We start from the raw sequence: 23,664 nt of genomic DNA on the forward strand, positions 1-23,664 counted from the left end.
AATTCTCTCTCGTTATTTGGAATTTATAGCACTAAATTTTATCCTTTTAAGATGTGTCTTGTAATTCCATTTATTAAAAAAACAAGGCTGATCCTTGTGTTTCATGATTGTATCAAAATATATTGATATAAAGTAGTTTTTTTGCAGAAAAATCTGCAATCTGAACTTCTGCGCCACATTATCGACATTAACAATTTTAGAAATTTGTTTGAAAAAACTGTAAAAAAGTGTATGAAGAGAATAGCATGGACAGTTAAGTTTTTTTGTAATTATACTCTTAGGAACAGCTTATAAAAGACCTTGGTATTCTAATATTTTTAGAAGTTTTAAAGCAAACATAAAAGCTTTAATTTTGATGAAAAAGTTGATAGAATATTTGCTCAAATTTTGACAAAATTCATCCAAATGCTCTAAAATTCCCAAAAAATCCTTATTAATTGACTTGATACACTTATTAACTTAGTACAAAGACCCAAATATTTTTAAATTCGTAGTTCGATAAATTTAAGTATAGAAATAACATCTAAGATAATATTTATTTCACCACTCATTCAACTACATTAAGTCTACATTAAGTTTCCGATATAATCAACCTCTCATTAGCAAAATAACGTAAATTGATTTTTTAAATAAAAATCCAGTGAAAGGCACTGACAGTTTCAAATTAAGAAGAAATTAGTAAACTGCTACTTACCGCAAGAAAACGCAAAAAGCACCAGCACATACAAAAAGAAAAACTTCATAATATCGGTAACCATTCGTGATAGCGACACTTGAAGTGGCCCCAGATGCGGATTCACTGAGAAAATGTAGACAAGCTTCAAAGAACTGAAAAAAAAAATATTAAGAAATTTATATTGTCGATCACATAAGGACGATTTGGGATGTGTTCATTAACTGTGTTTTCAAGTTACTGTTAAAAATATTACTTTCGTCCACCCTATTTTTGTTTCTCTTTTCTTTCATTTAATCATGATTTATTGACTTAAGGCGTTTCCGGTTTAGTGAAGATGGAGCCCTTAAATATAATGCTGGCACAAGAAAAATTGTATTTTTATTTTCTGCCACTATTTGTTGACTTATAAGCCCAAGAACTTACATAGGTATTTATTGCCAATTTCCATCAGGGCACTATTAAACGATAGCAAAAATATTAATTTTTCAATTTAAATTCGTACAAATAACCCGTGTGCTGTTATGAAAATTGTGAAATATTTACTCAATATTCACAAATAATCCTATTGGGTTTTAAATCACATTGTCCAGTTGACGTAGCTTTATTATAACCCAATACACTTCAACTCTCTTTAGGTAAATGAGGCATAAAATTTATCGTGCATCGGGGAGATATTTACTCAATCGGTATTATAAATCGCCAATTAATTGCTTAAACATCGGAGTTTCGTTGATAATTTTCAAATATTAAATCCAGTCAATTCATTTCCGCTGAAACTGCTCGAAAGTTCCATTGTTCGAACAGAAAGTTGCAAATCCACTTATCGAAAACTTCGACCCCGTTTAATACCGATTTGTATACGAATCATGGCCTTTGGGTGAAATTGAAACCGACCGAGCTTCATAGCAAACATTAAAATAACTTTTTGAGTTTGGCCAAATAATTAGTAAAAGCTTTCGGTTTTAATAGCATTGAATAGACCCTTCGCCATGCTATTACCATATTCTGTCACTGATTTGTGGGTGCAATATGCAATATGTTAATTATTACACGGGCCTAATGTTGTAGTTTCTGCTGGTTATGGCAACATTTCGCACTTGTTTGGACTGGATTGAAGCCAAAATTTCACAGATAAACTCTGCCAAATCCGTTATAAGTATTTAACTTAGCTGGCAAAGAGTAATATTTTCTACAAAGAAATAATCGTTCGTATCATATTTAACAGACACTTGCTGGCGAGAGGCAGGCAAATTTAATATTACAGATGTGAAACAGTCGTTTACAGACAAAGCTGGAAACATTTACCTGAAAATATTTGCGGCTGAAAAAAGTCCCTCGGAAATAAGCATTGGATCCCAGTCATCCCAGTCTTTCCTTGGCATTACTTCCGGGCTCTGTGTTACCTTAAATGAATAATTCAGAACGTTTAATGTAATGTATTTATGGAAAACATGAAAATAAATTTCGGAAAACTAAGAGAGTGCAAATTCTGTAATTTTCAACACCTTCTTTCTACTACGATCTTTCACCAATAAAATTTTTTCGTGTGCAGGTTTATATCTGAATGCTAGACCTTCCTTGTTATTTTATTAATTATCAGTAAATAATTAATTATTATTCTACTTAATAAGCAACATTTGCAATGTAATAATTTTTTAAATAGGTTTGACTTTGATAAAAAAAATTTGCAACGAAAGCAAAAAAAACCATTGTAGATTTTTAGAATATTATTTTGAGATATAAGAAGAAACGTAAAATTTCTTTCTGTCTTCTTTTTTTATTTAACCATTTTTTGCAATGCATATTTCTGTATACGCTGACTAAGTCGCTCTAGTCAATGTTGGGCCGATTTGTCAGCATGATACAGCAAAGAATAAAATTAAAATAAACAAAGCCAAAACTGAATTAAATTTTCTCGTGATTTATGCCATCATTTGCGTATGTAAAATTTGACAAATTGGTGGGTTTTTCAGATTTTAGGTTTTTGTTAAAAACAATCGCCAGATGCTTGTATCTCTTTGTCATGTAAGTCCAAAACCCTTATTTTTAAGCCTCAACATTTAATGTCTGTGAGTTTGCTCTTTTTACAAACTCACGTAAAAATCCGTAATATAATCGATTACCAATTAAATTTTCAATTCTTAAAGTCTTCAGGCAAGCATGCATAGATTGTTCAAATTTATATTAGCGCTATTAAATTATAAAATTTCTTCAAAACTCTTTAGGGACAAACCATTCTGTGATAACCGTTTTCTAAAAAGATAGAACACCGAATAGATAAGCTAAGCAAAATATTTTAAACCCCTTCATTATGAAAATCGTCCTAATTTGAATAGAAATGATTCCATTGTAGACAGAAATATACACGCGAATCATTTAATTTTAACATCAGCATTATAAGCCAATTTAAATATTCATGTTACAGTTTACTTACTGTACTAATTGTACAAAATACAAAAAAATACAAAGACAAAATCTACAAAGACTGAAAATTCCTTACCTCGTAATATGAGACAACCCTTAAAGCAACGGTAGCCACATACAAGGAATTCGTGATAAAATCAATGACGTTCCACATATCTCTTACGTATTCTTCAAGTCCAACGTCCCACAGCTGCTTTATTTCACTCCAAATTAAACCTAAAATAATTGCATTTCATTTACTTTTCTCCGTTTTATTCCATTTTCCGACGAGATTTCTTTAACGAAAACTCACGCTCTCAGCTTTTGATTTAAGCCAAAAAGCGTTGCTTTGTTACTGGAAGCGACGTCTTCTTGCATCAAATAACAAAAGACAATTATTATCCTGATTATCTCGCTCGGCACAAATACACATTAATCCTAACGCAATAATTCGCTGTATAAGCGTTCAACTAATTGCGATAATTCCATTAAAGCATCCCAGCTTTAGTATATTTAATAACTCCCTTTGGCAGAATGTCGTCGACTTAATTGCTTCGACGATAAAGTAATATAAAGTTTTCATGTAAAAGCAACTTCGGCTCTCATTTGGAAGAGCGAAAGATCAAGTGCTTTAACATCGCCGCATTTGTTATACGTGATTATTGTAAATGCCGTTGAATTTGATTAATGCAGTTTTGGGAACGTTTTACTTGCCAACATTTTGTGTGCAGAATTTATAAATTGATATACAACAATGGAATTAAATCCTACTGCATGGTCGGGTTTACTTACAGGGTTAGTTTTAACTGCTGATATAAAGAAACAGTTAATAAAATTAATAGAAACTTAACTCAAACTTTGAGTGAAATTAATTTACTGCTTGATTAATTGCTTTAACATCGCCCGAAAACATTAATAACAAAAATAAAAGAAATTCTATTATTAAGTCGCATTTTCCGGGAGTGAGAGGATATCACACATAAGGAAAAAGAAAATGTCATTAGCCAAAAGCAAAAATATAACTCAAGAAAACGTGTGCCAAATTGGGAACCAGCAATCCAGGAAAATTCTAGTTTCGCGAGGAAACGAAGGTAATTGCAAGGGTGGTATTGAATAAGTGAACAAATTTTAATTAAAATGGCATTTGATCCAATTAAAGAAAATATCAAGCACAAATGGAAGCTCAAAATAAATCTATTATAACTTTTTATAAAAATGTAGTACAAAAAAGTTCCCATGTTGCACGCTTTTGTTTTAAATATTTATTTGCTCAGAAACAATAACGTCCAGAATTGCAGGACTAATTAGAGAGGATCTATTCTAAGCATGACTACATTTGGGGCTTCAAATCGTTTTTGCCTAAAAAGTTGGAAATTTTGGTAGTCCCGATGTTCAAATTTCTGTTCCTTAGCTTTACATATTCATTTGCTTAAAAACTGGAAAGTTCAGAGTTAAAGTAAATAGATGAAATGAAAGAGATTTGGAGCACCAAATCACTTTTGCTTAAACTTAGAGGAAAAAAGAACGGTGTTAAGGATAAGTCCTGAATTTTCCGTTATCTCTTTGCATATTTATTTTATCAGCAACCAGAGTAGCTATGTTCTAGTGATACCAATTTTTGCGCGGCTCCAAAAGCAAAATTTAATTTAACTTAGATGCTGAACTTCTGAATTTTTTTGCTTTGCTTATTTATTTACTTTATTTTTATAATTTAGAACTTCTAGAATCCAATTTAGTGCAGGGCTAAGTTAAAAAGATCGCATTGTATTGAGCACGAAATTTGTGGCTCCAAAACGCATAGGGCTGATTTTTGCAAAGTTTTGCAACTTATAATCCTCAACTATTGCTGTCCCTCTTTGTTACTTTATCAGCGATTGGGAAATCTAAAATGTGAGCCAACACATCATTAGATAGCTAAGACTCGCTTCATGGATCCCATAATTTTCTGTTCTTAAACACTTTGGAATTATTTTTGGCAAATTTTTGAAATTATGCGTTGATTGTTGTCATATTTATTGGCTCAGGAACTAGAGGGGCTAGCAGACGGGACATTGTACAACTAAGTACACACTGTCTAATCTTACTCTATTGAGTTTTTAATTTGCAGCCTGAAAGCGGCAAATTTCGGAAATTCTGTTCCACAACTTTTTGCTTTTCCTGTTAGCATATTAATTTTCTCTTCTCTTCTCTTAACTGGGGTAACGTGAATCAAGGTATAATCAAAATTTGCACCCTCAAAGCACGATTATCTGATTTTTGGAAAATTTCAAATTTTCTTGTCATATTTATTGGCTCCGGAACTTAGAGTGCCTAGGAAACCGGGCATTGTGCAACTAAGTAGACAAGATCTAATGCTATTCTATTGAGTTTTGAATTGGTAGCCTTAAAGCGCATTTTAGTCTGATTTTTGGGAAATTTCATAAATTCCAATCCTCAACTTTCTGCTTTTCCTCTCCCCTTTTTTGTTTTTTTGTCCGAGTGGAGTAGCTAGCATGTGGGGCATCCTATTTTATTCAAATCAGCATTCGCACCCTCAAAGCACTTTCGCCCTATTTTTAAGAAATTTCGCAATTTGTGTTGTACAATTGTCGTCCTATTTATTACTCAGAGCGGCTAGGAAATGAGGCAAGTACACAATATCTCATCCTGTTCTATTGAAGTCTTAATTTGCAGCATCAAAGGGTATTTTTGACTGGTTTTTGGAAAATTCCGATATTCTGATTTTGAAATTTTTGCTTTTTCTTTTTGCAGATTTATTTTCTCAACAACTAAGAGGGCTACAAAATGGGACATTATACGACTAAGTACAGACGATCTTATTCTATGAAAGTCGGACATCTGCGGTTCTTCAGCGCTTTTTGCTGATTTTTGGGAACATTTTAACATAAATAAACACATTAGTCGATTGTAATATTCATTATCTAACTATGAAAAAGTCCTCCGTTTGGAACTTTGTCATGACATTTTCATCCCAGAAGATTAATTCAGAATTAAGTTGTTGCAAAATGTGAAACAATTCTCTTTTTAGCACTAATTACCTGAATCTCATAAAGGAAAATGTCAGCAGTTTATTCCCTATTAACAGCTAAATGGAAACCGGGAACATTTTTCAAAAAAAAAACTTCGAAAAAGAACATAAAACCGCACTCATATTTGTTGCCGCAAACCCTCCACAATTTTTCATCTTAACATACAAACGCGTGTTTTAAATTACCGTTGTTACTTAGCCGCTTTGCAATTACGCGGCACTCAAGGCGCTCTTTCAGCTTTCTAAATTTCCCGAATAAAAATGGACATAATTCTTTGTTCTGTTAACTTACCACTTACGTAAGCCAATATGATCCATTCGACCAAGGTCGGTTTCGCTCCTCTTTGGATGATCACTTCCTCGTCGCCTCCATTGAAAAACAACTGCCGTTGTGAAGCGAGAATTAACATAACTGGAAAAACCCGAAAGGTTTCAAAATACATGTCAAGTCAAGCAAATAAGGCGCTACAAACACTGATAAAGTTTTTTTACGGTTCCCATGTTTCCAAGTTTTTGCCCGGGTCTTTACCACACCCCAGGCATAGTTTTAGCCCTTACAAATGCACGCCTATCAACATTTTCGGTTTCACAGGGAATTGAAGCTGAAAAAAGTTTAAACTTTTTACACACGGGAAGGCTGACTTGAAAACCAATTCGAAAAGTTGTGGAAAACGATGAAAGTTTCTTTGGTATTTTGCTGATTATTTATAATTGCCCTAAGGACTTGTTTATGAGGCAAAATGGGGATGTCTGGATTGTTTTCAGTTTTATAACAGTACAAAGAAAGCTTTTGATAAATAACATAAATGAAAAGAGCTTCAGAGGAAAGTAAGTAAATCAAATGATTGTGTTAGTAAGACAAAATGTGATTTTTAAGGCAAATTGTATGCAGTGTAGCTTAATTTTTTAATATGCGTTGGTTCTGGGATCTTTTCCTATCGTAAATCATAATAATGATTCCCTATAGGAAAAGTGATAAAGTCTATAGTGAATGCGCTTAAATGCTAACTGATTTCGTCGAATATAAAAAAAATTCCCAAAATATCGAAAAATGAATACAATTTTTTTTATTTGGGTCATTTCTGGAAAAAATTAAGGAAATGAGTTTAGAATAGCAAAGATTGGTCTTCCAGTATTTGTTAGGCAAAAAGCTTAAAGAGTTTTTTACATTTTCTTACCAGCCTTTTTGTTACAACCCAAACATACTTTTTACGTGTTCGTGCAGCAGCTGAATTGCTTAAGAATGCTCGCGAAGCAATAACATTCACATTTTCTTCAAATGTCGAGATATTCTCAAACGAAATGTAAATTATTCATAACAATTATTTTCTCTACATTATGTCTGGTTTCAAATTTTGGGGTGTATTCAAATGAGAAATTCTGGGGCTGAATGAAAATGCCCTTGATTTCATAATTTCTCTGTATATGATAACCAATTTACTTTTAACAACATTATTTGCATGTTAATAATTTTGCATAATAATTGCATGTATATAAAATCAATAAAAAACACGCAATTAAATGACCAGCATTTAAAAATCTGGTTGAAATCGAAATGCAAAAAGAGAAACAATAATAAATATAAATTTCACTGAAAGGTGCATACAAGAGCTGAATAAAACTCATACTTCTAAAACTAACGTTTACTCCCATAAAGCAAAAAGGGAAAAAATATTAATGCAATCTCCAGGAGTTTTAAGCACTCTCCATTAAACTGATTATTCAAATTCGGTGGCGCCCATAAACTTCATCGCCTCATAACACATCAACCTTTTGCCAACGAAAAGCTGTAGTCATTAGGAAATTTTATCGAAATCAAATGGTTTGTTGCTACAGCAAGAGTATAAAAGTCCCCTTAACTACCCAAGAAATAAAAAATCCATCGCAAGAGGAAAGAAAATTGCCTACAGCACAAACTTAGGTAGGCAAAGCAGATATGGATAAAATTAAGCAAAACAACTTTAAATTAATCGTGTGGAAGCCTTCTGAGGCAAAATTGTGCAATAGTCGTGATTATTTTGTGAATAAATAATTATTAAACTGAGAGAAGCATAAAGTGGAAACTTTTCTGATTATGTTGCTCTCAGCTGGAGATCCGACTTGGGAAAGGGACTTTAGTGGAAATTCGCAAGCAAATTTGGGCCTGCATTAGCATATTTCAAAACGCAATGTACATTCCGCATTCACAAAACACCCTCTAGACCTACACTTTGTCAGCCTTGGAGGCAAGTAGTTTCTGTACATCATCTAAAAAAAACTTATGTATACTTACATAAGAAGGTAAAGTAGCTGGCAGAGTGACAGATGAATTTAATAAAAGGCTTCCTCATCGTTTGTCCAATGACTGAATGGGGGGCCACGATGTAAGCGATTGAAAAGAATGGGAACAAAATGCCAATTCTGACTATTTCCAGAGCTTGCAGCACCATGTTTTTTCGACGGAATCCAGGCAGGCCTTCGTACCAAATCGATGCCAGCAGTTGCTGGACATTCGAGTGCGCCACAAACTAAAATATTAAAGTTTCTAGCTATTTTTTGGATTTTTCCAATTGGGGTAAAATTGCAAGTTGTAAATCGAAGCCTACGGTTTACTGGGCAGCTACAGTCGTAAGACAGTGATAATTAAAAAAACATACAGCGAATTTATTAGGTAAACAATGCCAAAGTTTACTCAAGTTTTAACAAAGTAAAATTTCTGTAGAATTATGGATACAATTCAATTTTGGCACTGCCAAGGAACGTCGGAATATGATTGATGAGTAAATCCGAATATTTCTTAAGGTAAATTAAATCCGTCCACTCCCTCGATCGTTTAGCAAAAATGCCGGCCAGCAATAGAAATATTTCGTTTAAAGTTCACCGACCCAAATGTAAGGCAGGCGGTTAGTGAACCAGCGATTGTAAATCGGGCCCAGCTTACCGATGATACTGCCTATCGCAAAGGGTTAATGGGGCGTCGACGGTAATTTAGAATCCGCACAAACACGAAAAGTAAATCGCAAACTTAATTGGATACTAAACTGGGTTTTCAGTCCTTTCATTTCCTGCAACTTTTGATTTGCTTTAAATTGTATAGAGTGGGTGGCAGGGACGAAAATGGAACATTGCAGACTCAGAAATGCGGCTGGTTTATTTATGCAAAAGTGGTCGATATGATTATTTGATCCAATAAAAAGCGAAATTAAGTTAGAAGCTTAGTTAAGAAGATTATTTGGCAAATTGATAAATTTCTTTGCTAAGCGTCAGTTTGCAATTGACCATTACTCTGTATATGAACCTTGCAACTCTCAAGCTATAAGCATTAAAATTCTGGAAGTTGCTAGATTTGCGTTACACGGGAAAAGTATAACTTTGCAGTTCTAATATTTTCATAAAATGGATGTCAGACACTCATAAATTATGAACAAATCAAAAATATTTCGCATTTCGATTCTTTAACTGTTGTACTTATCTTTTGATTTGACGAAGGCATGGAAAAATTATTTCGGCCATATTTTTCCTACCCTTTCATATTTTCTAACACTTAAGCTTTCTTGATATGTACATGTTAATTCAATTTTTCGATTCTAACAGTTTGAAAAACCGTTTCTTGGCCAATTAACTGAGTTCAAAACACCACTTAAGTCTTATTTAATTAAATAACGTTTGGAAATATTGAAGGCTGTTAATAAATGATTGGATTTTTTCGCGACTTAAGCGGACACATAATTTTTGGATTAAGGAAAAATGTCCTGCTTTCGCCAGAATTCGCGCAGAAAGAATTTAAAGGCTGATTCACACAACCAACCGACCGGCAGCGACACGACAAAACATTCTTATGAGATAAGTAAATGGTGATGTTCACGTTAACCGGCAACGGCACAGCTTCGTCGTTGCCTGTGCAAACCTTGCTTAGGTCGCGAAAAAATTCCTTTTATATGAATATTTGAACGCCAACACTCTTCATTCGTTGTTTATTAACTTCTATATCTCAATTGAAAGTTTTCATAATTCCAGCGCAGACATAATAACCATATTTCAATTCAGAGTGATCGGAAACATCCGAAAATTGTGTTATGAGTATGTTTTTTTAAGTTTCTCTGATCCTAGCGGTTAGTTGCAAGCATGCATAAACTTAAAACGTGTTTTAGTTAGGGCACACTATTGTATTTATTATTGAAATAAACGTGGTGAATTTAGGAGTTTTGTATTTGTATTTAGGTATTCCATAAATGTCTTCATTTTTATGTTTGAACATGCTTCTTTGGATGGACATTTTTGATGAGAATAAGTTGCAAATTGGGTGACGGCTGCAATTACGAGACCAATAGACCAATTATACAAAACATCCACGATTAGAGTCCCAATGTTGGCAAAGAAGCGGACAGTATTGCCTTGCAAAATTTTGCAAAAGTATCAGTACAAATTATTGTACAACTTGCGGACGTGTTACGATTAGTGATAACAATATCTTTGCCATAGTTCACAATCAATGCAATATTTCTTAGCTTTCATGTCCAGGCTCTCATAGCGTATAATACATAGTCTAGTATTTTGTATAAAATGTAATTTTTCAGTGTGAAACCAAGCAAATAACCTAAAGTTTCTGATTTAACAGTTGAGAATACAATGCTGTCTTTGATTATTTTAAAAAGTCCCAAGATCCAACTGGTTTTTATGCGAAAAGTAATTAAATTTTAACTATTTTTTACTTTAAATATATTTTTTTAATACCAAATAGTAATCTAAGATACCGAAAAATCTAAGAAATACATTTACTCAAATGTTGCAAATTTTTTGTGCTAGCATAACTTGTCAAGATATTACACACGCTTTACTTTTTCCCGTTGAAAGGGCATTTTTCAGCATGTAACGAGAGCAAGGCAAAACGTTGATTTTAGTTGCTGTACATACATTTATTTAGATTTCCTGTCGTCATATACAGGGGACTTCGAGTTTCGAATAAAAATTATTTAAATCACATTTTTTGTGCTTATGTCCGAATACATCATTTGATTTGAATCGAATTGAATAGAGTTGCTGATAGTTAAAATTAATTATAACTATCAGCAACTCAATTAAATTAAAAGTCAAATTTGAATACTTTCCTAATTTATTTATGAAAATCGATGTCATCATCAGCCCTCATCAGTTGCGCCAACCAAGCAATTTACGGTTTATGTAAAAGGTAGTTGCAATTATCAAGGAATGTATCGATGTTGTAGAACGGCACTTTTTTCAAATGCTTAAATATTCCAATAGCGTACTAATCAAACAGGGGACCATTTCAAAATGTTATTTAATAACAAAGTTGAAATTCGATTTTGGTCTGTTAATATTTTCTAGATAGATAGTTAGATAATTTTGAAACAAAAATTTCTATATTTTTCTCGCACTCTCCAAGTGAGCCCTTGACAAGACAGCACATTACATCTCTTCAGTCCTTATAAATGGATATAAAAAATATTGAAAACATTTTTCTCAATAAATTTATAGAAGAAATTAATATTTGAAAATCGAACGAAAAACGATTAGAAAATTTAAACTAAAAAAGTGTTAAAAAAGTGTATTTCTTAAATTTTTCCAAAAGTACTCGGAGTATTGCACAACAACTGGCAACCATGCAGGGGATAATTACCGAAGATGGGCTACATCCGTACCATATATGTCAGATATATAAGACACATTAATTATTTCGTCTACTGAACCCCGGTACAAATTGAGCACGAGGTGATCAACCGAATAGGAGGAGCTGCTCAAAATGCGAACTCAGTTATGCTACAAAAAGTTCACAACAACGTGATTACACGGGCAGAAACATGTTTGGAGTTAAGCGCAACCTTCAAACACCGCCTGTGAGTTGTCAACATGTCACAACAAAACGATTCTCTTAAAACCCACATTTTAAATTCTAAGATTTTTTTCATCACAATAATCGGAATATTTCTCTTATTTGTAGGTTACCGACTTTCTTCTTGTTGACTTAATTGTAAATCATTTGATCCATAACCTTTTATAGGAGGTAACTGACTTTTGACGTTGTTGACATCAGTTGCCATAACCTATTGTATTGCATTTCAACCTCACTTTCAGTGTTTATCTATAGTTTCTTGAGCTTTTGATATTTAAGAAGCAACAGGTATTTGCGTAATATTAATGGGGCACATAACCTTTGAAAAACATTGTTGCCGTCCTTGTCCTAATTTGTTGCAATTATCTGAGTTGTTAAGAATTATTTTTTACTGTTTTTCCTTTATTGTTCGTTACGTCCAGAGTAATGTCAAATTTTGAATACAAATATATTTAAAACACATTATTTTGCTTCGCATGTTTCAAAATGAGTCATTTGGTCAGAAATGCGGCTTATTCTTCGTAAAGTTTACACTGTTAAAAAAAATAATTTTGCAATAAAATAGATTTTTTTCAGTTCAGTTAGTTTCAGTTTCAGTTAGCAGGATTAGTGTGTGAGTACCGCTGTGTATGAAACATGGGAATATCAATCTTTATACTTACAAAATCATCCGTGTTGCTAGTTAAACTTGAAAAGCTATATCCACATACCTCGAATTTATTTATGATTTTCGAAATTTTTAGAAAGTTACATGTTATTCATTAAAATCCCAAACTTGACCAAACGTTGTAAATATGTTTGATCTTTCAACAACAATTCATTTTGAACAATAAATGACGCACACTTTACTATTTTCACTACAATATAATTTTCTAGCATTAAACAAACAAGCGACTTAAAGCTTGTCCCGAACTTATGATGAAAGTTGCATTTACTGTCGGCACCTACAGGGTAATTCTGACTATGTTGCATCAAATATTTTTTGTGTTCTCTGCAAATCGCAATATTATCAGTCTAAACCGGAGCTAACAAATAAATTGAATTACCGTTCACAACTTTCTGTCTTATCATAACTTGGCAGGGTATGACACACACTTTGCAAGCGTAAGTAAGTCAAAGTTTGTTCTTAGTTGCTGGGTTAATTACACTTTTTGGCATAAAATGTCCTAAAATTTGTAAATCCCAATGCTTCTATGTAAGCAATGTGCTTACTAGCACTGAATAAAAATGCGATTTAATTGTTCCTGTTATTACTTGGGTTTCATTTTACCCCGGAACTCGCACAAGTAGTTTCACTTTTCAATACTCCTAGAAACAGAGGACACTCCGCCACTTTTGAAACTATACGCATTAACAACTAAATTAAGCTGAAGATACACGTTCCAGGTAATAAGCTTGCTTAATCGATACCCTGTAGTCAATTTATCGCACAAAGCTTCCTACAGGAAACTAGCAGAGCATCTGCTTTAGTAAGCTAATGCAACGAACTCCGGCTTACCTTCTTTTGTCTGAGCTTAATGGCTAACTTCAGTCGGTTGAGGTGCATCCGGTCTCCATGCTCAAATGCCGGCCCTGTAGGGTCATGATTTAAAAGCACTTCGAGCTCGTAGGAGCTCCTTGTGTGGTCCAAAAGGGCTGTCGCAAAATCTTGACACTGTTTTCGCAATTCCTGATATTCGCCCCGAAATTCGTGTTCCATGAAACTTAGGCTGAAATAAAACAAATATTCTCAATTATTCCGAAGTTGAAGAAAAGCAACTTTTTCCAAGTTTGTTTGTTTCCCTGTTCGCATTCGGGCTTATTAAGCTTTCGATCGCTCACGCACTGTATTTAGATCTATTACATCTACTAAGTGACTTACCGTCTTAATTCCCAAGAGAGCTCAAAAGCGGTCAAAATGGGGTCTTTAGAGGACAAGGCGATAAGGGATGGAGATGCCAAGGCGCGATAGGCGTTTATTCTAGATCGCGAATGTCTTAAGGAGTCTTCCATTCTCGACGTTACGCACTCGTCGCATCCACACCTAAAAGCCTCATATTCATAGAGCACAATATCTCCTATAAATATTGATTTATTCACTACTTTTTCAGTCACTTTATTTATGTTGGAACCATCCAATATTCCAGGAAAATTGTAAAATGCATGAACGCATATGAATTTATACAGTTATGGACGCATAAAAAATGATGGCATGCTTCTTTTCAATTCAATTTCATGGCAGGTCCTTAAATGTTTTACAGCCGAAACATGGTTTAGGTGAAATTGAATTTTACATCTTTTGTTGTGTACAGTGTTGGAAAATACAACTTTTATGCTTTAAGCTAAATCCTGGGAAAAACGTTATAAGAGGCATTTTCGAGCTAATGTGGGATGGGCTTCAACGACCAGTTAAATTTATATATTTTATTTACATTTCAACTGTTTTAATAAAACTTAAATTTCGACTGTTATCATATTTAAAACTCAGCCTAATTCACGTAGTTGTTAAATTTGAGATTTGTTGAGAGGGATTTAGCCTATGTAAAAAAATAAATTTTTTGAAAATCTGTTAGACATCAAGTTTTGAAAATAAAAAGTAACCTATTTAGATAGTGGTGGTTCTACAAAGCTTTATTCTGTTAGAAATGAAAAAAAAAATATTTTACTAAATTTGCATATTACGACGATAAAACTTCATTTATTCAAACAGCAATAAAGTAAAACTTTAAATATTACACAATAAAGGAGAATACAATTTTCGCATTTCAAGATATCCTTTTTTTTCGAAGCTTTGGCCATATCAAACATAAAATTGACGCTAAACGCTTTCTCACCGACGTAAAACGATCAACAAAAATTAAAGCAGAGGAACAACGAGTGAAAGTTTGAAAATAAAGCGTTCTTACAATGCTTTACAGAGGGTTAAGAAAAGAACATTTTTTACGTTGGTTCATGTACAGGGTGTTCGGATTCTACATGCTAAAATAATGGTAGTATCATAACTTCGAAACCTGAATATTTGTCGAGTTAAAGCCCATCAATTTTTTATACTGAACATTTTATCGAGGATTAAATTAAAAATTTGGTACCAAGTTTCATCTTAGTAATCTTTAACTTTCTTATAAAAAATTGTTTCTCCACTTTGCCTGAAATCAAAATTTCATTTTTCGATTATCTTTTTCGGCACGCCAAATATCGCAAAGAGTGATATGCGATTTTAAAGATTAGAGACTACTTGACAAAACATGTGGTCTTGACACGACTCGAAAAACTTCTGAAATCATGTTTTGTCTAGTATTATCTAATCTTTAAATTCGCATATCACTCTTTGCGATATTTGGCATTTCAGAAAAGATATGCGGAAAATGATCTTTCTATTACAGGTAAAGTACCATCTAGTGGCAAAGTRGAAAAACAATTTTTGATCAGAAGTTAGAGATCACTTTTATAAAACTCTGTGCCCATTTTCAATTTGATACGCKAAGAAATGTTTACAATAGGCCAAAAATGAGAATAAAAATGATAATATTATTCTTCGAATTTYTGCCACATCTACAATTATTTTAGCATGTAGATCACCCTTAAAAATTKCCTAACGAATTTTCCGAACACCCTGCATTGGGTGGGTGTTTTTGGCTCTTATTTCTATCAGTTAATTTTATTTTGWTTAAAAAAAATGTTTTGATATTTYTTCCACAAAAGCCAAACTTACCGTACGTCATGAGGCATAGGCAAAGTWGCTCCTCGATCTAAAAGAATTTTAATAATCTCGTAATTATCTCTATGGGCGGACAATATTAATGGTGTTATATCCGGTGTGAAAGTGGCAGTGTCYGGTGGTAAGGCTTCCCAGCTCTGCAAAAAAATCTGRTATTATAGAAAAAMRWATATTTAAGTCAAGGSAAATGTTCCTAGCTCAAATAAGCTGGCAGAAATAGTAAAATTTCAGTCAAAGAATTGTTGCTTTGCTAATTTGCAATCAGCCATTATACCAATAAATTAAATTGAAATTAGAGAAGGAAACGTTATAAGTTTTTTAAAGGGAACTTCTGCAAAAAACTAATTTTCAGACGTCGTTGACAGGAAATTATGAAAATATCCATTAAAAAAACAAGCAAATTAATTTATTGGAACAAAATATCTTGAATGGTGTAGACATGTAAAAATGAACTCAATTAGTTAATGCCGATTGTTGTAAATGCAAACGAAACGTTTACTTGCAATACCCATATAGATAGGCCTGGATAACACTGCCTTGAGTTACGCTTTAGAGTTGTTGCCGCTCTCTGTCATAACTCATTTATTAAAGGGAATTAATGCTTTGCAAAACCCAAATCAAAATTTTTATATCTAAAAAAAAGGTCATCAAAGTTTTTTATGAGTAACGTTTTAACAGCAACGTAACTGAGTTACCGGCGCGTTGTGTTGGTGCAGCACTGCCTCAAAATTCACCGAGTTACCCACAGTTATAACCCAAAACTCCTGGGCTTAATTTTAAAAACATGTACGTCTCAAACGATAACTGCTTCATTATTCATAACTTTTTTTTAAATTTATTTTCCTGACTGCGAGTAATTGTTATTATATTATTTTCTTTCCTGGGCTCCAGTCACAGTGTGAAACAATTTTTTTTTGTATATGGTTTATTTCGTTTTATTTTTTTATTTCTTATGTTTTTATTTTATAATTCGTTGTTTAAAAAACATGTTTCACACTGTGACTGGAGCCCAGGAAAGAAAATAATATAATTATTCATAACATAAAGGTCGCTAAATATCAATTAGAACATTCATTTTGGTGCTGATGATTTTCGGTAATTTACGTTTTGTTGCCAGCCAGCCGGAGTAAGCGCATGAAGGCTATAAACATTTGCGCAATTTTAAACAATTTGTCAGCGTGTTTGCTCGATGATAAATTTCGAAACGTCTAAATGAACACATTTGTTAAGCGAAGAATGAAAAAATAAAATGTGTTGAAATGAAAAGCGTCAGATGATATAAAATGGGCTGCACGTGGAATTATTTATCTGAGTGCAGACAATGAATAAAGTCGCGTGTAATTCAATATTTCATTGGACAATAAATTCACTTTTTATTGAATTTTTTTGGTAATTGAAATGGGAAACCGTTAATCCGGTCGTGCTTGTTTTTACACCCGCAAACTTCGCAATCGTAAACGCAATAAAAGTTATTAATAAATGGACGGGCCAAAATCGCTATTTATGTAAACAAATGTAATTTTCTAATGTTCATGTTTATGCATGGCATGTGTAATATAAATTAAGCGCACTGAAAATGGGATGAATCGTAAATTGCAAATAGTCATTAAACAGCTAATTCAGTTAAATATAGAATAATTTAAAGTTACTTTAATTAGCCTAAGTGCTTGCTTCGATTAATATTTGCTGGGAAGATATATTACGCATTAGTAGTAGAAGTTATTTATGGATTTTGTTGCTTGACTTTTATTTAAAAAGTGCTCATTCTGAAAATCAAGAACAGTCTGGGCCTACAGCGTGTTCGCTTACCGTGGCGGTAAGGCATTTAAAGTATTTTTAATTCGATAACTTACAGAATTAGTGTTTCAGAGAAGTTTTTGGGTAAAAACGGTTGATACATTTTTGAGCATTTGGAACACTTAGAAGAATATTGAACCTTGAAAACTTCCTATAATGACCTTTTTTAAACAGAGATGTATAATAAAAGCATGTCAATCCTGGTAAGAAAAAAAAGACTAAACGCCAAAACAAACGGTATTTTTAACAACCAGATTTGAATCAACGAAGCTATTGTAAGAAGCAGGTAAACATGGTGAAACTAAACTTTCAGACAAGACAATTGATAAGACGCCTCAGTCTGTTTACTACACTTTGAGGAAACTTCATATAAAGTGACGCAAACGGGAAACGATCGTCTTGGCTGTCCGAATTCCCACAGTTTAATAATACGCAAACAATCCAACGCTTGTCTGGCTATAAACTGGCAGGTCGTTATTTAGCGTCGTCATATTGAACTGATTTTTGTCGTATTTAATTTCGACAGGAAATGCGATCCAACCTACATGCAGTTCGCCTTTTTTATGTATAGTTTCTTCGTGATCCAGCAGAACTTCGACGGCTTCCACAAATTCCTCAGATATGGCATGAAGAAGAGCGTCTTTGGTTTCCACTCTGTATTCTATCAGCAGCTCCACCATTTCCAGATTTTCATTATCAATGGCCATCAGCAGTGCGCTTCTTCCTAGTGGGTCCACGCAATTAATATTGATGTAGCTGGAATCTTCGGCCTTTTGCAACATTCTGCAGCATATAGAGAATGATGCATCAGCTAAAATGTAGCCAAAGACGAAGCAAAAGTTACCTTCGGGTAGAAGCCACGTCGCCTCTTTCTACTGCTAATAGGAACTTTTTTTCTTCGAGAGATAGTTGTGCGATTTCTTGGTGTGGTCGGATCACGTTCTCTTCTTCCATCATTCCATGGATGCTGTGTCTCTGAAAAAAGCAGAATATTAAAACCAACCGAAATTTTTAGTTTAAATTCGCAATTTGTTCAAATATTTTACAAAAATTTAAACACTTTCGAATATCTTTTGCAAAACGGTTTCCATTGCTATGCTTAGAGGCATGTACATTAGACTCCCTCATTTATTGTCGCTTAAGCTAATTAACAAAGTTGTAATTTAATGGTGTCTGTAAATGACTTTCGTTTTCCCATCGGGATATACATTTCATGCGTGGTGCTTATAGTTTTTTTTTGCCGATAAAAAGTAATAAATTTAAGAGCGCCTTTTCCAGGAACGACTTCGTTTTATTGCTCCTGGACGATACAGTTCAATCATTGTCGGCTAGCCCTTAGCAGTTGCATGTTAGTTATATCCAATTTTTGTACACTTTCTGCTAAAATTAATTTGTTTCCCGTGAAGAATCAATTACTATTTTCCTATAGCGCTTAATAGATAGGCTACTGTTAGGGAAATAGGCTTAACTGCACACTTCCATGTCGTTTTTGTGTCTGTAGTTTATCTGCAGTTTATGAAAGTGAATAAGGGTTGGAAGCTCTGCAATTTTGTTTACCTTTTTCTGAAAACGAATTTTTTTGATTTTGCGAGTAATTTTCTTAAACATGAATGTGAAGCATTTTGCAGTTTTGAATGATCCCATTTGTCTTATCTCATTCAGAATATAAACAACAAAGCGCATTCAAGTTTTCAAAGCTTTAAATATAATTTTTCTTCTTGCACTTCTTTCAAAGTAGCGAAATGCGTAGATTTCAAAAAATCGTCGCTTCTAAACCGGAAGAGTCAGACTCATAAATTTCCTTCTGAATTTGACAAAAAGTGGTTTTAATATGATCTGTAGGTGCCGTCTCAATGGCATAACTGAGAAGTTTTTGAGAATTTTTTAATGCCTTAAATTTAAACTTTTGGACCTCATTTCGGATTTCCAAAATTCGTGGTTTGTAAAAAAGAAAATGTCAACGTCCTGTTTTCTACTTGGACATTAGGAAAGGTGTTTCAAATATGGCTTTCGTTTCTATCGCAGAACTGAGAGGGTTTCGAGTGCTTTTTAAAACTTTAAATGGATTTTTTCCTTAGTCCAGTTTTAAAAAATCCGCTGTTTTCCAGAAAAAAAATATAGAACCATTGCTATCTTCCTGAACATAAATAAAACTGGTTTTATTATGATCTGGGGGTTTCAAATCGCCCAACTAGAAAGTTTTCGAAATTTTTATTTTATTTTAGTAACTCGTGGATTTAAAAAAAATCGTCGATTTCAAATTAGTTGAGGTAAAATTGCGATTTTCTACTTCCTCAACAAGAAGCGCATAGCTTTTAGTATGACTTGTGAGTTTTATCTCAATATGCTAGTTAAAAAGGGTTTAGAGATTTTTTAAAGGTTTAAATGTTGTTTTATGTGCCTCAAACCGGAATTTTAAAAGTTGTCCTTTCCAAACCAGAGGAAAGGGAATTGCAAAATTCGTTGTCAACATGAAATAAAACGGTTTTAGTACCGCATTAAAACGCGCTAAATGCTGCTAATAATATAAGATAATAGTAATATAGAGTTTTTCTCTCAAATTCGAGTTGTCGTGCCGCAATCAGGACTTCAAAACGTCGTCGTTTCTGCCAGATCATGAAAAATGGTGTTTTTAAAATTATTTGAAATCTCGGTCTCATTCAGCTTACTAACGGTTATTATTTTAGGGCTTTAAGTAGAGATGTTTGTCCGACTTAAAAAATTCATCGCTGCCTAACTAAAGAGATAGAACCGTAATTATTGCCCGCAGCTTGAAGAAGATGTTTTTTAATAATAATTTWAATAATATTATGTATGAGTGTGGTCTAAATCGGATAACGGAGYTGTTTGGCGTATTCCAGTAAAAATTCTTGTGGTATAGCTCGATTTAAAAAATGRAAAAAACATGGAAGAGCGTGTTTTGAGTATAATATGTAACCTTTGTCTCAACCGGCTAACTAAAAGCTATTCCAAAATTTCTTTAAAGCTTCAAGTAGTGATTTTAGTACTTACTGCAGTCCGGATATCAAAAAATAGAAGAGACGGAAGCGTTAAAGCGTTATTTTCATCTTTAACATTAAGGCAAATATTTTTAGGATAATGTGTGAGAACGCTATTAATCGGCTAACAAAATGTATGTTGAAAAATTCTCCACTTCGAAGCTCTTCAAAGAAAAACTCGAGAATCTGCAGGTGAATTTTATTCTGCAGGTGAAAAAATGTAGCTCCCAAAGTAGAGAATTGTTCAACGTGACGAATAGTATTCTTAATAGCATTTGTAAATTTTGTCTCAATCGGTTAACAAGGAGGTTTTTGATAAACTTTTAAATTTCCAGTGGATATTTTTATATTTGTGTGCTAATTTCSAAAATTTGTCGGTTGCAAACGGGAAGAGGTGGAGGCGCAATTATTTTGCCCAAGACGAACAAAAGTGCGTTTAACATGATTTATGAGTTCAATCTCAYTCAAAGGACAGAAACATCTTTGAGAATTTTTGAAAGCTTCTAGTSCAGAAAAAAWTGTCGCTACTAAACTACAAGAAGAAGAAGAAGCAGGMGTTTAGCATGAAAAAGACTGCGTTTAAGACGCCTTGTAAGATTCGCAGTTAAGGTCTTTAATATGAAGCATGTGGGAGTGGTCTTTAAATAATTTAAAGCTTTTAAGATTTGTGTGTGCCGAATTAAAGAACTCCTCGAGCTTCTACAGCCAAAAGTTGTAGAACCTCGTTCGTTATTATATTTCCGTTCGTTATTTATCGTTATTTAATTCCACAAGATGAAAAATTACAGTTTTACTATGATTTGTGAATTTTGTTTTACTCGATTAACAAGAAGGTTTTTGATCAAATTTCAACAAGTTGTTTTTGTAGCTTATACCACGTTTCAAAAATTCGTCCCCATTTTTATTGAAAAGATGACAAAACCGCGTGTAAGGAATCGTGAGTTTCATCTCAATCAGCCAATACAGTAAAGACGCTTTTAAGGATTTTTGAAAGCTTCTTGTGCATGTTCTTGTAGCTCAGTCCAGAAAAATCGGTCGCTACTAAAATAAAAGCAGTAGAATTACGATTTTCATCCACAACATGAAAAATGCTGTGTTCAATACGATGTGTGAACTTGGTCTTTCACGTCTTTAATATGCATCATACGTGAATGTGGTCTCAGTCGGCTAAACAGTTTAAAGCTTTGAAGATTCTGTACTATAATCCGAACTTAAAAAATTTCTCGCTTTCAAGCAAGAAAGGGCGTAATCGTGATTTTGTGGCTCCAATAAACAAGAACCACTTGGAAAATGATGTGTGTATTTCATATCGATCGTCTATTGAGCAACTTTTGATAATTTTTGAAAGCTTTAAATGTAAACAGATTTTTGTGTATCCAGTCCGGACTTCAAAAATTAATTGCTTTTAAACCAGAAGAGGTGAAAGCACCCTCTTCTTCCTAAATATGAACTGGAGTGGTTGTAATATTATTAGCGAGTTTCGTCTCAATCAATTGATTTAGATTTTTCAGATTTAAATGTAGATTCTTGTATTTCAGCTCGGATTTAAAACAATTCTCACTCCCTTACTAGAACAGATAAAATAGTGATTTTCGCCTTAAGAAACCAAAAGTCCTTTGAGTATGAAGCACGAGTGTGGCCTCAATCGACAAATGATGAATATTTTGACGATTTTTCAATAGTTCAAGTCAAGATTCTTCCTAAGCTTGAAATAGGAGCATGACATTCTTTTTGAACATGAAGAAGAGTGTTTTTACAATTTTGGATGAGTATAGTTTCAATATTCTAACGAGGTTTTTTTGAAATTTTTTCAAACTTCAAGCGTGTCTCAATATCAGTGAGAGTCGCCTCTATCGGTTGACCAGGAAGTTTGGATTTTTTTTCCTTGAGCTTCAAGAAAATATTCTTGTTCCTCAGTTCGTCGAAAACATGGCTTTTTCCTCAACGTTAAAAAAATTGCCTTTATAATGTTATGTGTAACTTTCGTCTCAATTGAAGATTCATGTACGACCATCCAGATTTGAAACGTTTGTGGACTTATCAATATTTTGAACGAACAGGTAATCAACAAATCAATTTACAGTTTAGAATGGTTGATAAAAGCATAAAGCTCTGCAATCTGGCTTATCATCATCCTTCCAGAATTTCCAATAGAATATCCCATCCTGCTAAACCTAATAATGTTTAAAGTAAAATTAAAAGCGCAAAACCTTCTTAGAATGGCGCATTTAATGCCACATTTCTGAAAAGAAACCATTATTCCAGAAAGTTCAGATAAGGTTCTTCGCTTACTGAATAACAAAACAGATAGTAAAAATCCTTGGTGGAAGTTGTTCAACGTGGCAAAAATCCAGAGCGCTGAAACGGCAACAACTATTGTTTCCTGGAGCAAAAAATCTATAACAAGTTGGCCGATGACAGTGGATGATGAATTAAAGCGATCGAATTACTTCAGGACTGGAGCTTAGGATAACCAATTAAATTGATGGGCTGTAAAACAATACATGGGGATACGTGTAACATGAGCTCTAAGAGCGTGCGTTTATCTTAGTTTTTTTTGCGTCAGCAGCCTAATGAAACACTGTCCTTTTTTCAGGATTTACATTGGAAGTAGGCGGTCATAATTCAGCATTTCCGAAATAGGGCAGTGCCTGGATACTGTTATTAGACGAGTATTTGTTCAGAAACGTGAGTGGAAATCCGATGTAAATTTAATCCAGAAATTCGTCGCAAAAGCTCTTTAGGCTTGGATAGATAAAAAGCAATTAGAATACCAAATGTTGCAAGCTGATTTTCGCACAGAACATGACTGGAAATTATGAGTTTTGCCCAATTGGAATTTAATTTTATTCTTTGCAGACCTAAAGTGGATCCAAAAACGAATCGAGATGGCAAAAAACTGGAATAATCCTTGAAATAATTTTGCATGGTGGAAAAGAGTCCTTTGCAAAAATTGCCACTAAGTTCGTATTTTCCTTGCCATTGAAGAAACAGGAGTAAGTCGGAGATCAAGCCATTAAATTGACCATGTATTGAAAAGGCATAAATACACCAATTGGCGAAAGCCTAGAAATTTGCAAAGAAGCTAATAAATTGACTGAAATATTCCTAGCATTGGCCGTATTTAAAAATTTCATTAACAGCATCAATGGTAAATGTTGCCGATACAAACTAAACATTTAGGGATTGAGTTTGAAAGTGGCAATTCTTTTCACCCAAGTCACTATGTTATTG

At 33.5% G+C, this 23,664-nt stretch overlaps 1 protein-coding gene across 1 annotated transcript in view; it reads right to left on the reverse strand.

Annotated features, from left to right (window-relative positions):
* Window positions 1-694: 694 nt before the first annotated feature.
* Window positions 695-23,664, reverse strand: part of LOC125505330 (transient receptor potential-gamma protein) — a gene marked incomplete at its 3' end in the record, with an annotated part of 37,174 nt that continues 14,204 nt past the window's right edge. Inside the window, 10 exon segments of the mRNA XM_048668938.1 lie at window positions 695-828; window positions 1,982-2,079; window positions 3,177-3,316; window positions 6,400-6,519; window positions 8,380-8,614; window positions 13,436-13,646; window positions 13,799-13,960; window positions 15,629-15,771; window positions 17,977-18,214; window positions 18,276-18,406. Of these exon segments, the coding sequence (XP_048524895.1) occupies window positions 695-828; window positions 1,982-2,079; window positions 3,177-3,316; window positions 6,400-6,519; window positions 8,380-8,614; window positions 13,436-13,646; window positions 13,799-13,960; window positions 15,629-15,771; window positions 17,977-18,214; window positions 18,276-18,406 (1,612 nt within the window).

Source organism: Dendroctonus ponderosae, unplaced genomic scaffold, assembly GCF_020466585.1.
Source record: "Dendroctonus ponderosae isolate FM_Combo_2020 unplaced genomic scaffold, Dpon_F_20191213v2 Dpon_F_20191213_8, whole genome shotgun sequence".
Classification (NCBI taxonomy): domain Eukaryota; kingdom Metazoa; phylum Arthropoda; class Insecta; order Coleoptera; family Curculionidae; genus Dendroctonus; species Dendroctonus ponderosae.